Source organism: Lethenteron reissneri, unplaced genomic scaffold (assembly GCF_015708825.2).
Source record: "Lethenteron reissneri isolate LAM-NWPU_2019-01 unplaced genomic scaffold, ASM1570882v1 scaffold_215, whole genome shotgun sequence".
Lineage (NCBI taxonomy): Eukaryota > Metazoa > Chordata > Hyperoartia > Petromyzontiformes > Petromyzontidae > Lethenteron > Lethenteron reissneri.
In genome coordinates, this window is record NW_026891737.1 from 10,660 (window position 1) to 24,360 (window position 13,701).

The 13,701-nt window shown below is 50.4% G+C and overlaps 1 protein-coding gene across 1 annotated transcript in view; it reads left to right on the forward strand.

The window, feature by feature from the left end:
* Positions 1 to 1,035: 1,035 nt before the first annotated feature.
* Positions 1,036 to 13,701, forward strand: part of LOC133339739 (uncharacterized) — a gene marked incomplete at its 5' end in the record, with an annotated part of 61,764 nt that continues 49,098 nt past the window's right edge. Inside the window, 4 exons of the mRNA XM_061547899.1 lie at positions 1,036 to 1,174; positions 3,698 to 3,991; positions 5,630 to 5,796; positions 9,257 to 9,288. Coding sequence (XP_061403883.1) covers positions 1,036 to 1,174; positions 3,698 to 3,991; positions 5,630 to 5,796; positions 9,257 to 9,288 — 632 coding nt within the window. The remainder of the gene's footprint in view (positions 1,175 to 3,697; positions 3,992 to 5,629; positions 5,797 to 9,256; positions 9,289 to 13,701) is intronic.

Here is a 13,701-nt window from a genome sequence, read left to right on the forward strand (position 1 = left end):
AACCTAACCACTCACTCACACACTCACCCATCCAACCTCTCACGTACTCACCCAACCACCCACTCACCCAACCATCCATGCGCCCACTCACCCAACCACTCACTCACCAACCACCCACTCATCCACTCACCCAAACCACCAACTCACCTAACCACTCACCCGCCCAACCACCCACTCACCAACTCACCCAACCACTCACTCATCCACTCACCCACTCACCCACTCACCCACTCACCCACCCACCCTCCTCGTCCGCCCGCTGTGCATCCCCATTGATTGAGTGCCGGGGGAATTAGCCGGAGAAGTCTATAATCCACTCCTGCCTGAGCACACAGCTGGGGGTGTGAGTGACTGTGTGTTGGTGAGTGAGTGTGTATGTGTGTGTGGGTGAGTGTGTGTGGTGGGTGAGTGTGTGTGGGTGTGTTGGTGTGTGTGTATGTGGGTGAGTGTGTGACTGTGTGTGGGTGACTGTGTGTGGGTGAGTGTGTGGGTGAGTGTGGGTGAGTGTGTGTGTGGGTGAGTATGTGTATGGGTGAGTAGTAGTGTAGTGGCTAGCGCGCTGCGATACGGACCCGGCCACCCGAGTTCGATTCCCGCTCACGGCCAAAATAAGTGACGATTATCTGAACGAGTCCTGGGCCTCCCCTAGGTAGACTCAGCCCCAAATGAGTACCTGGTGTTGTGCGTAAAAACATCGCCACTGGGGAGACAAAGGCGGCTGGGCGTGGTGCTGACCACCCACCCCCTCGTGTGCTGTGCCGGCCTTCATAGGTGATACACGCTAACAGCACTTGCCCCAACAGTCTGTTCAAGCTTTACAGGGGCATCTTTGTATTTTGTACGTGTGTCTGTCTGTGTGTACGTGTCTCTGTGTGTGTGTGTGCGTCTGTATCTGTGTGTATGTGTCTCTGTGTGCGTGTGTGTGCGTGTGTGTGCGCGCGTGCTTGACAATCCATTCCCCCACACCCCCCACTCCTCCCACCATTCATCTCACCGCTTCTCCCCACATCCCACTGTTCACGTCTCCCGACTCAGCTGTCGAGTTCCCCTGCCACTGGGACGGCGGTGATGATGACGGTGATGGCAATGACTCCCATCCTCGCGAGAGTGATGATGATGGTGGTGATGGTGGTGGTGATGGTGGTGATGGGTTCGAGCCACGTTGGACCTGTGGGTGAGTTGCTGGAGACAGCCACCACCGGCATTGCATATGCACTGATGGAAGGAAATCACAATGATCGTGATGATAATGCATCTATCTCTGTCTCTCTGTTATCACCAACGTCTATCACGGCTTGATGGAGACGAATGTGATGATGATGTCTCGAGCTCTCTGCCTCTCAGTGCGATCACAATCACCAAGGTCTCTTTATTACTGGATGGAGATCGAGGCGGTGATGATGGCGATGATGATGATGATGATGTCTCTAACTTGCGTGTCCTCTCTAAACCACGTCTCTCTCTGTGTCTATCTAATCCTCACCATAATTTATCTACTGCTGGATGGAGATCGATGTGGCGATGATGATGATGATATCTTTACCTCTGTCTCTCAATGTAATCATCATCATCGCCTTCTATAACAATAATGCCCCTACGTGTACTGACTTGTGGACCACCCTGTATAACAATTCAAGACACAGAGGGCTATTATTGTTATACAAGGATGATTTGAAGCCTTCGTGACTGCAGGAATTACTCTTTGGTTCTTTCGGTAATGTCACGTAGAATTTTTTTTTTTAATTATAGAATACGACGTTTCGATTGCAACACGAGCAGTCGTCATCAGGTAGAACTAAATTTCAGAGAGAGACAAAACACAGACACGGAGACACACAGACAGACACACAAGCAGAGAGAGACACACACAGAGACACACAGTGTGTCTCTCTCTCTCAAATGTGCTTGTGTTGCAATCGAAACGTCGTATTCTATTATTTAATTTATTTTCTTTCTACGTGACTTTACCGAAAGAACCAAAAAGTAATGATATAGGGTGGCCCAAAACTCTGGACACATCGGGGTATTATTATACAGGGTCACCCAAAAGCCGTATTGTTATTGTGTTCATTTTACCAAATGAAATGGAATAATAATATGAGAATACTGCTGCTGATATATTGTTGACGCTGAGGCTGATGATGATGCTGATAATTATGTTGATGATGATGATGATTTGGCTGCCCCAGTAAACGCTCACAATAAGCCCCCATTGTGCCGAGGGAAGTCGTCATTAGGAGGGTTTCATTAGGAGGGCTCCCCAACTATCCCCAAATGGGGTGGGGCGATGGTGGGGGAAGAAAGTTGGCATCCAACCTGATTAATAACTTCTAAAGCAGCCAGCCATCCCACGGCTGTGTGTGTGAGAATGAGAGATAAAGTTTGTGAGTGAGTGTGTGAGTGAGTGTGTGAGAAAGAGATATAATGTGAGTGTGTGAGTGAGTGTGTTAGTGTGTGAGTGAGTGTGTGAGTGAGTGTGAGTGTGTGAGTGAGTGTGTGAGTGAGTGTGGGCGTGTGAGTGAGTGTGGGTGAGTGTGAGAGAGATAGATAGTGAGTGAGTGTGGGTGAGTTTGAGTGTGTGAGTGAGTGTGGGAGAGATAGAGAGTGAGTGTGTGAGTGTGTGAGTCAGTGTGGGTGAGTGTGGCCTTCTTCACATACAGAGACAATGGCCTTCTTTACACGCAGAGACAATGGCCTTCTTTACACTCAGAGACAATGGCCTTCTTTATATCCAGAGACAATGGCCTTCTTTACACTGAGAGACAATGGCCTTCTTTACACACAGAGACAATGGCCTTCTTTACACTCAGAGACAATAGCCTTCTTTACACACAGAGACAATGGCCTTCTTTACACTCAGAGACAATGGCCTTCTTTATATCCAGAGACAATGGCCTTCTTTACACTGAGAGACAATGGCCTTCTTTACACACAGAGACAATGGCCTTCTTTACACTCAGAGACAATAGCCTTCTTTACACACAGAGACAATGGCCTTCTTTACACTCAGAGACAATGGCCTTCTTTATATCCAGAGAAAATGGCCTTCTTTACACTGAGAGACAATGGCCTTCTTTACACACAGAGACAATGGCCTTCTTTACACTCAGAGACAATAGCCTTCTTTACACACAGAGACAATGGCCTTCTTTACACTCAGAGACAATGGCCTTCTTTACACCCAGAGACAATGGCCTTCTTTATATCCAGATACAATGGCCATCTTTACACTGAGAGACAATGGCCTTCTTTACATTGAGAGACAATGGCCTTCTTTCCACTCAGAGACAATGGCCTTCTTTACATTGAGAGACAATGGCCTTCTTTCCACTCAGATACAATGGCAATCTTTACACTCAGAGACAATGGCCTTCTTTACACGCAGAGACAATGGCCTTCTTCACATACGGAGACAATAGCCTTCTTTACACGCAGAGACAATTGCCTTCTTTACACTCAGAGACAATGGCCTTCTTTATATACAGAGACAATGGCCTTCTTTACATACAGAGAAAATGGCCTTCTTTATATCCAGATACAATGGCCTTCTTTACACTCAGAGACAATAGCCTGCTTTACGGCCTAGTCTCACCCAGGGAGAAAATTGGCATGTGGTGAGCACATGGCCGTATCCACAACTGTGCTGTTCATAGACATCGACCCCCGAACCCCGAGCTTCGTCTTCTTCCTCCTCCAGGGACGGTCCGGGCCTCCGACCCAGACCTCCTGGTGTCTTCGCTGGACTGGCCGGGGGGCGACGGGGGGTCTGGTGAGTCGATCCCAGAGCCATTCCCTCCACCGCCACAACCACTACGACCACCGACACCGACACTTCGACGACGACCTCGACCACATTGGCCCACCATCACTCCCCGCGTGCTCGCCTCACGCTCGAGGCGCTCGGCGCTCTTTCCCGACGGAGTGAAGATCTGCTCACAGGAGTCCGTGGACAAGGTGGTTGCCAGCTACCTGAGCTTCTACAGGCTCAGAGGTGAGGGTGGGGAGGGCGTGTGTGTGTGTGCATATGTGCATGTATGGGTATTTTTGTGTGTGTGCATTTGTGCATGTTTTTGTGTGCGTGTATCTGTGTCTGTACGTGTGTGTATATGTGTGTGTATGTGTGTGTGTGTAAATGTAAATGTGTGTATATGTGTGTGTATGTGTGTATGTATGTGTGTATTATGTGTGTATGTTTATGTGCATATGTTTATGTGTATATGTATGTGTATGTATGTGTGTATGTATGTATCATGTGTGTGTATGTGTGTTTGTGTGTGTATCTATCTATGTGTTTGTGTGTGTGCGACAGGGATATCCTCTGGCTCCCACATATTTTAACATATTTTTCGACCACATAGTACATGAAGCCTTCGATGGCTGTGCCAGAGGAATTTCAATCTGGTACAGATACAACGGGAGGCTGATCGATTCCCGGGTACGGTCAAGGGATGGCTCCCTATTGGTTAACCACATTATGTATGCCGATGATCTGGTAATTGCTACTCACTCAGAGGAGGAGTCAGAAGGTGCTGCTGCTGAACCTGGAACTTGCCACTAAGCGGTGGGGCCTTACCATCAGCCCCACCAAAACTAAGCACCTGCAGGGTATTTTGAAACCATCAACTCCTATTTTTTTATGGGGCAGTTGTTTAGAGAATGGAGAGTTTCCCATACGTGGGCAGTGTGCTCATGACCGGCTCCGGTTTGACAGCAGAGGTGTGACTCCGCATCAGTCGAGCGGCATTATCTTTTCATCAGTTGTGTAACGCTGTGTGGAAGATACCTGGTCTGTAACTCCGCACGACGCTTCAAGTCTTCTCGGCCACAGTCATTCCCTCCCTTCTCTACGCTTGCGAAACATGGACCCTCCTAATTGAACATCTTCACCAGTTAGAAACATTAAGGCTGGCATGTCTAAGATCGATCCTGGGTTTAACCAAGCTGGATTGTGTGAGGAGCTCACAAATCCTTGAAAGATCTGGACAAAGTCCCATCGTTGAGCTCCTCCAGGCAGGCAAGGCTGCGTTGGCTGGGTCATGTGTCCCGCATGCCCAGCCACCGCATGCCTAAACAGCTTTTGTTTGGCCGGATCGAGAGGGCAAAACGGGCACGGCTCAGGTTAGAGAAGAGATAGTGTGATGCGGTACAGGAGGATTGGAGCTGAGTGGACTTGCCAATCACTGGTACCAGCGGTGTCAAGATCGGCCTCTGTGGAGGAGGCTCGTGAAAGACGCTACTGGGCAGTTGGAGGCAGTTCGCCCTCCATCAACAACGGAGGCCAGAAGAGCGACGCTCACAACAACGAGCGGCAGCGCCGGGTGTGAGTCTCTCTATCCTGTCTCTCTCGCCGTGTCTCTCTGTCTTCCTGTTTCTCTCTTCCCTGAATCTCTATCCCTGTCTCTCTCCCCTGTCTTGCTCCCCCCTCTCTCGCTTGTCATCTCTCTTTATCTGTCACACTCTCCCCTGTCTCTCTCTCTCTCTCCACTGTCACACTCTCCCCTGTCTCTCTCTCTCCCCTCTGACTCTCTCTCTCCATTGATTCTCTGGCTCCCGATGGCTCTTTCTCCCCTCAGACTCGTTCTCACCCATGGCTATCTGGCTCCCAATGTCTCTCTCTCTCACCCCGCAGTATGCCAGGAGGTTGTGTGGGAGGCTCACCGAGTCTTCTTGGAGCGCCCTCCTACGCGCTCCGACTTCCAGCAGCTGATGGCTCGCTGCCAGTCTGGAGAGGCGTCGCCCTTCGCCATCGGAGAGGAGTTGAGCCGCTCGGATGAACACCGCGGACTCGTCGTCAGGGTGGGTGGGCCGCGTGGGTGGGTGGGTGGTTGTGTGGGTGGGTGGTTGGGTGGGTGGGTGAGTGACTGGGTGGGTGCATGAGTGAGTGGGTGGGTGGGTGGATGAGTGAGTGGGTGAGTGAGTGAGTTGGTGAGTGAGTGAGTGGATGGGTGAGTGAGTGGGTAGGTGGGTGAGTGATTGAGTGAATGGGTGAGTGGCTGAGTGAGTGTGTGGGTGAGTGGGTGGGTGTGCGAGTGAGTCAGTGGGTGGGTGGGTGTGGGTGAGTGAGTGGGTGGATAAGTGAGTGGGTGGGTGAGTAAGTGAGTTGGTAGGTGGGTGAGTGGGTAAATGGGCGGATGGGTGAGTGAGTGGGTGGTTGTAGGTAAGTGAGTGTGTGGTTTACTATTTAGGTGTACCCCATTAATTTAACATCTACGCTGGCTACAAACATTTAGGCTGGCCTGCCTATGATCGATCCTGGGTTTAACCAGGCTGGATTGTGTGAGGAGCTCACAAATCCTTGAAAGATCTGGGCAAAGTCCCATCGGTGAGCTCCTCCGGCAGTCAAGGCTGCGTTGGCTGGGTCACGTAGCCCGCATGCCCAACTAGCTTCTGTTTGGCCACATAGAGGGGGTCTAAACGGGTCACCACGTGGGCTGGAGAAGAGATGGAGCTGATTCGGCACGAGAGGATGTAGAGCTGAGTGGACTTGCCGACGACCAGTACCAGTGGTGTCAAGATCGACCTCTACAAGCGGAGGGCCAGGCGACTAAAATGCAGCAAGCTGACACCGTAGGGGGTACAGAAGGTGGTGGTGCATCTACCGGTCATCTCGGTCGGTCAACCCATGGCACCTGGTTCTGCCCCGATACCTATTCAGCGAGCCTTCGACTTTTTGCATGGCTTGAAAGTGCACCTGGCCTTAAACAGACGCCGTGGTGACGTCAGCTGCACTTATTGGCGAATGGTGGGAATGGGGCCATCCATTTAGTGCGTACGCAAAAATCTGTCAACTTGATCCCTCCCTTCCTCCCTGTACGCACGCGTACTTTTAACACCCCCCCCCCACCTGCGTACGCACGCTTCACGCACCCCCCCCCCCCCGAATAATATAGAACGGCTGATATTTAATCCACGCAGAAACAATTGATCAAGGATTAATAATATTAATGTGTTTAAGCAAACAGTCAACCGCCGGACTATCTAACTAATTTGAAGGCCAATGTAGACAAATTATATGGAGGCTTCACCCCCCCCCTCATTTCCTATACGTAGGTACATTGTCAGTTGACCCCCCATATGCAAGCGTACACATTTGGGTTAACCCCCCCTCCCCTCTCCATGCGTACGTACTAAATGAATGGCCCCAATTGGTATTGGGTTTGAGAGTGGGTGTGTGGGTGAGTTGATGGATGTGGTGGGTGGGTGTGTGGGTGTTTAAGTGGATGGGTGTCTGGGTGGGTGGATGAGTGAGTGGGTGAGTGATTGAGTGAGTGTGTAAGTAGGGTGGGTGGTTGGGTGAGTGAGTGATTGGGTGTGTGGGTGTGTGCATGGGTGGGTGTGTGGGTGTGTGCATGGGTGGGTGTGTGAGTGTACCAGGGGAATTTCCATTTGGTACAGATATAATGGGAGGCTGATCGATGCCCGGGTGCGATCATGGGATGGCTCCCTATTGGTCAACCACGTTATGTATACCGATGATTTGGTAATAGCTGCTCATTCAGAGGAGGAGTTGGAGACACTGCTGCTGAGACTGGAGCGTTTCACTAAGAGGTGGGGCCTTACCATCAGCCCCACCAAAACTAAGCACCTGCGTGGGTATTTTGTACCATCGGACACTCCACCCACACTACTCCCAATCGGTGATGGGGCAGTTGTGGAGAGAGTGTAGAGTTTCCCATACCTGGGCAGTGTGCTCATGACTGGCTCCGGTTTGACAGCAGAGGTCTCACTCAGAATCAGTCGAGCGGCAATATATTTTAATCGGTTGCGTAACGCTGTGTAGAAGCTACCTGGTCTGTCGCTCCGTAGGAAGCTTCAGGTCTTCTCGGCCACAGTCATTCTCTCCCTTCTCTACGCTTGCGAAACGTGGACCCCCCTAATGGAGCATCTTTGCCGGTTTGAAACATTTAGGCTGGCCTGTCTAAGATCCATCCTGGGTTTAACCAGGCTGGATTGTGTGAGAAGCTCACAAATCCTTGAAAGATCTGGACAAAGTCCCATCAGTGAGCTCCTCCAGCAGGCAAGTCTGCGTTGGCTGGGTCATGTAGCCCGCATGCCCAGCCACCATATACCTAAACAGCTTTTGTTCGGCCGGATCGAGGGGGCTAAACGGGGGCGGCACGGGCTAGAGAAGAGATGGAGTGATGTGGTACAGGAAGACGTGGAGCTGAGTGGACTTGCCGATGACTGGTACCAGCGGTGTCAAGATCGGCCTCTGTGGAGGAGGCTCGTGAAGGACGCTACTGGGCAGTTGGAGGCAGTCGCCCTCCAACAACAACGGAGGGCGGAGGAGCGACGCTCACAACAACGAGCGGAGCGCCTGGTGGCTAAAGCACAGCAAGTTGGTACAGTAGGGGGCACAGGTGGTGCATCAGCCAGTCATCTCGGTCATCTCGGTCAGTCGACCCGTGGCACCTGGGTCTGCCCCGTGACCTCCTGCCAGCGGGCGTTCGACAATTCACGTGGCCTCAAGGTGTACATGGCCTGGAACAAGCGTCGTGGTGATGTCACCGCCACTTAGTGGCGAATGACGGTTGTTGTTGTTGGGTGAGTGATTGGGTGGGTGTGTAAGTGGGTGGGTGAGAGTGGGTGTGTGGATGGGTGATTGGGTGGGTGAGTGATTGGGTGTGTGGGTGTGTATGTGTATGGGTGTGTGAGTGGGTGGGTGAGTGAATGGGTTTGTGAGTGAGTGGGTTGAGTAAGTGTGTAAGTGGGTGGGTGCGTGAGAGTGGGTGTGTGGGTGGGTGGTTGGGTGAGTGATTGGGTGTGTGGGTGTGTAAGTAGGTGAGTGTGTAAGTGGGTGGGTGTGTGAGTGGGTGGGTGGGTTTGTGAGTGAGTGGGTGAGTGATTGAGTGGGTGAATGATTGAGTGGGTATGTAAGTGGGTGGGTGTGTAAGTGGGTGGGTGAGTGGGTGGTTGGGTGAGTGAGTGGTTGTGTGTGTGGGTGGTTGGGTGTGTGGGTGTGTGAGTGGGTGGGTGTGTGAGTGGGTGGGTGGGTGAGCGGTTGGGTGAGAGAGCGGTTGGGTGTGTGGGTGTGTGGATGGGAGGGAAAGGTTGGCTGGGAGATGTTAACTACCTCGCCCAGTATACACAATGTAGCTAACATCTCACCGCCTAGTGTCACCACTGCCACCAACCCTTTCAAACCAAATGAATGCGTGCGCCGCTGAGTGAGTGAGTGACATCTCTGATGGCGGTCCCTTGATGTCCGTGCGTGTTCGCCCGGTCTCCCTGCTTTCTCCTCCCTACCCCCTCACAGAGAATCGAAGGGGAAGAGACATCGGACTCGAGGTAACCGATCAACGCACATGCGTGGCTCGAGTGAATGGGGTGAGCGAGAGACGGACAGAGTGAGTGAGCGAGAGACAGAGGGAGTGAGTGACTAGGTGAGATACAGAGTGAGTGAGACAGAGAGAGACAGAGAGGGACACGGAGAGAGAGACGCAGACACAGGGAGACATAGAGAGAGAGACATAGAGAGAGATAAAGAAAGAGTCAGAGAGAGGCAGAGAGAGAGGCAGAGAGAGAGACAGAGAGAGACACACTTTTGACTTTTAAACCACTTTTATTTCCGCCAGCAGCAACAACACTGGAGGCGATTCCGATATGAAATACACAAAGTCACCAGCAAACAAACGAATAAACGCTATAAATCCACGTGTTGTGGCGCTAAATGCACGGCGCACAACACGAAAGAAAAGCCATGTGGTGGTGGTCATCGCGCAGGCCACGGTGACGAGCGAGCACTTCAGAAGGTGAATATGAGGGTGCCGTCAACGCTGGTACAGAGGGCTTTTCCGGCTCCCCAGCGTTTGAAGAAGACGTGCACATCACCGAACGTGTGTGTGGTATGCGTGCTCCAGCCGGAGCCGCGCCTTAAGCAGGCCTCTGAACACTGGAAGCACGGAGCAGCCGTCAGTGTCACCTTCCAGCATCTTTTTTCTCGTTCTGTACACCGCCATCTTCGCCTGAGTACAGGCAAAGATGGCGAGGTCATGGCGCTTGTTAGCCAGGTAAGGCGCCCCCCATATACGAAGCTTCTGTTGTAGAAGGGTACCCCCAGTTTCCTGAAGATGTCCCCCAAAAGGCGGAACATTAGTTTGAGCCGCTGGCAGCGTAAGTACTGGTGGGGCAGATCCTCCCTGGCACCGCAGGAAATGTACAAGTCTGTCACCCCTGGCGCGATTCGGCTGAGCCAGAGAAAGAGAGATACAGAGAGATTGATCGACGAGCGAGCGTTCACGAGTCAAGTTTTTTTTTTGCCTCCACGACACCGGCCGCCGAACGGCAACGTCTTTGGGAGATCCACGCGTCCCACCGGATTTCTGACGACACATTCGAGGGGCGGAGGGGGGTGAGGTATGTTGGGCAGCATCAATGCCGTCGCTGTTAAACCCTACAGGTTTACCCGTATTGGGTAGGCACTGATAAGGGTCTCTGTGAGTGTGTCTCTCTCTATCTATATCCCTCCATCTTTCTCCAACTCTCTCTATCACTATCTCTCTTTCCCTGTGTCTCTCTCTTTCTCTCTCCATACCTGTAACCCATACGGTTTACCCCGTATTAGATAGCCACCGATAAGGTATCTCTCTATCTCTCTAGATCTGTCTCTCTCTATCTCCCTAATCTTTCTCTTTCTCTCTATCTTTCCAGCACTCTTTATCTCTCTCCCTGTCTCTCTCTATCTCTCTCCATACCGGGTCAACCAATACGGTTTACCCCTTGTACGGAGTTTCCAGGTCCATAGGGCGGACAGCCGTTTCAGTACGGGCACAAAAACTAGTATTGCCTTTTTATGCGTATTTCTCCCTTGTGATGGGACTTTGTAGGATAAACGTTGAGATGTATAAGGGACACGGGGTGACCAATGGGGTCTGAGTTGGTCTGTAATAAGGTAGGGCTCTGATAATGGGGTTAACAGGTATGGGAGTGGGTGAATGGGTGGGTAGGTGAGTGAGGGAATGAGCGGTGAGTGAGCCAGTGAGTGAGCGAGTGAGTGAGTGGGTGAAAGAGTGAATGGGCGGGTGAGTGAACGAGTGAGTGTGTGAGTGATTGGATGGGTGGTTAAGTGAGTGAGTTGGTGAGTGTTGGGTGGGTGCGTGGGTGAGTGAGTGGCTGAGTGATTGGATGGGTGCGTGGGTGAGTGAGCGAGTGAGCGAGTGAGTGGGTGAGTGAGTGGTTGGGTGGGTGGGTGAGAGAGTGGGTGAGTGAGTGGGTGAGTGAGTGGGTGAGTGTGTGGGTATTCGCAATATAACTCCAATTGTTTTGTTCACACGTAGGCTTTCGCGACCTGCCGGTCGTAATTACTGGTGAAACGTCGTACTCAGATCGTAAATATTGTGGATTTGATTTCCAACACGCCGGTGTGTGCTGTGCGAGTAAGGAATTGGCATGTTCTGTTTACGTGACACTAAACCTTACTAATTGGCTGTGTCGGGTGGTCGCGGGTTTACCAACACAATTTTTTACTTATGCAATCTAACCGAAAAAAAATTATATTACCGAATTGTTTTGTAATCACTTTGTACTCCTTTTCGTATTTACTCGATGTAAGGCCCAAACATTATATATTGTGGTTTAAGTGTAGAATTATTTGACGGAAAAAGCCTACGTGCTTTAAACTAAAAACGCGATGGTGGATTGATTATTATTGTTAAATCTTGATTTAAAGCTTTCGTGACTGCAGGAATTCAAACGTCTTCAGGTGAGCTCTCACCTGTGTTTCGATCGAAACGTCGTGATCTATTATTTTTTTATCTACGTGACTTCACCGAAAGACCCAAAGGGTATCATTATTGTTATTATTGGAAATAGGACTTCACGTAAATATGTGAACCCATTCTGCGCAAACATTGAATGCCACGAAGGCTATGAGATGTTAGTCACCTCGCCTGGTATACAGGAGGTCGTGGATTTGATCCCGGAACCTGATGTCCACTGTGGCTACATGTTAGCTACCTTGCCTGGTATACAGGAGGTCGTGAGTTCGATCCGGACCATGGCACCACGGTTTCTAGATGTTAGTTACCTCGTTTAGTGTACAGGAGGTCGTGGGTTCGATCCTGGACCCTGACTCCTACGCTGGAAAGGAGATGGTAGCTACCTTGCCTGATATACTGGAGTACGTGGATTAAATCCCGACCCTTACGTCTGCAGTAAAATTGGAGTCTGCGTGACTGTCTGTCTCCTCGGTTCACATGGAATTTTCTCCAGGTCCTCGGATTTCCCCCTCCACATTTATAATCAACCTCGTGCGTTTAGAGTTAATTGGCTGATGCTATACATATCCTACGCGATGATGACGATTATGATATCAGACACTCGTTTGAGCTGATATCATTTGTGATGGCCAGGTCGCTTCTGACAGAGAAGTACATAGCTCAGGGGAGCCTAATCTGGTACAATAATATCGTTTAATTTTAGTATGGATCTCTATGAGTATGGGTCTCTATGGGTCTCTACGCGTGTCAGTAGGTCTATGTAGTTCACTATGGGTATGTCACTCTGTTGGTGTCTATGGGTGTCGGTGGATTTATTTGTGTCGTTGTGGGTCGCAATCGGTGTCTGAGGGTCTCTGGGTCTCTGTGGGTTTTCGATGGGTGTATGTGGATCTATTGGGGTATGTCTGGGTTTCTATGGGTGTCTTGGAATCTTTGTGGGCCTCTGTGGGTCTCTCTGGGTGTCAGTGGATCTATTTTGGGTCTTTGTGGGTCGCAATCGGTGTCTGTAGGTCTATGGGGCTCTGTGGGTCTCTCTGGGTGTCAGTGGAGCTATTTGGGTCTTTGTGGGTTCTCTATGGGTGTCAGTGGATCTAGTTGGGTTGTTGTGGGTCTCCACGCGTCTCTGCGAGTCTGTAGACAGATGCGTTAAGTGTATTTGGCTGCGACTACGAATTTCCACATGATGATGACGATGAATATATCAGCCACTTGGTTGGTCTGCTATCATGTTGTGACCTCCAGGTCCGCTTACTCAAAAATAGTTACACAGCTCAGTGAGGCCTTACACCTGGTCAAATGAACCTAGTTTAGTTTTAGTAGGGGTCTCTATGAGTTTGGGTCTCTCTGGGTCTATGTAGGCCTCTATGAGTATGGGTCTCTGTGCGTCTCTATGGGTGTCTGCAGTGCCGGATTAAGCTAGTGCGGGGCCTGTAGCATATGTTTCAAGGGGCCCTAAATAATAATAAAAAAACATAAATAGTAAAACACACGATTTTTTTACTTGCATAGTAAAGTAATTGTATTTTTTCATTTTCTATACAGCCAGATAATACGACAAATCGCTAACCTTATACACAAATTCGTTCATATAAGTTGAAGTCCAGTATAGTACGATAGTAATATAGCAAATGCAGAATCAGCTGAACCGGAATTGATAGCTTGAAAGCATTTTGCGTGGAGCCCTTGCAAGTGCGGGGCCCGTAGCTACGAATGTAGCTACTTTTGCTACTAGGATAATCCAGCACTGGGTGTCCTGTGGATCTATTTTTTTCTCTGGGTCTCGGTGAGTCTCTGTCGTTCTCTATGGGTCTCTGTGAGTCTGTAGAAAGATGACTGCTGCCATAAATGCCCACACAGTGATGATGATGATGATGATAGAGTCACTTGGTTAAGCTTCTGTGATCTGTCATGGCCAGGTCCCTTCTGAACAAATAGCTGCTCAGCTCAATGGTGCCATACCTGGTAAAATAATAATAAAAACTAG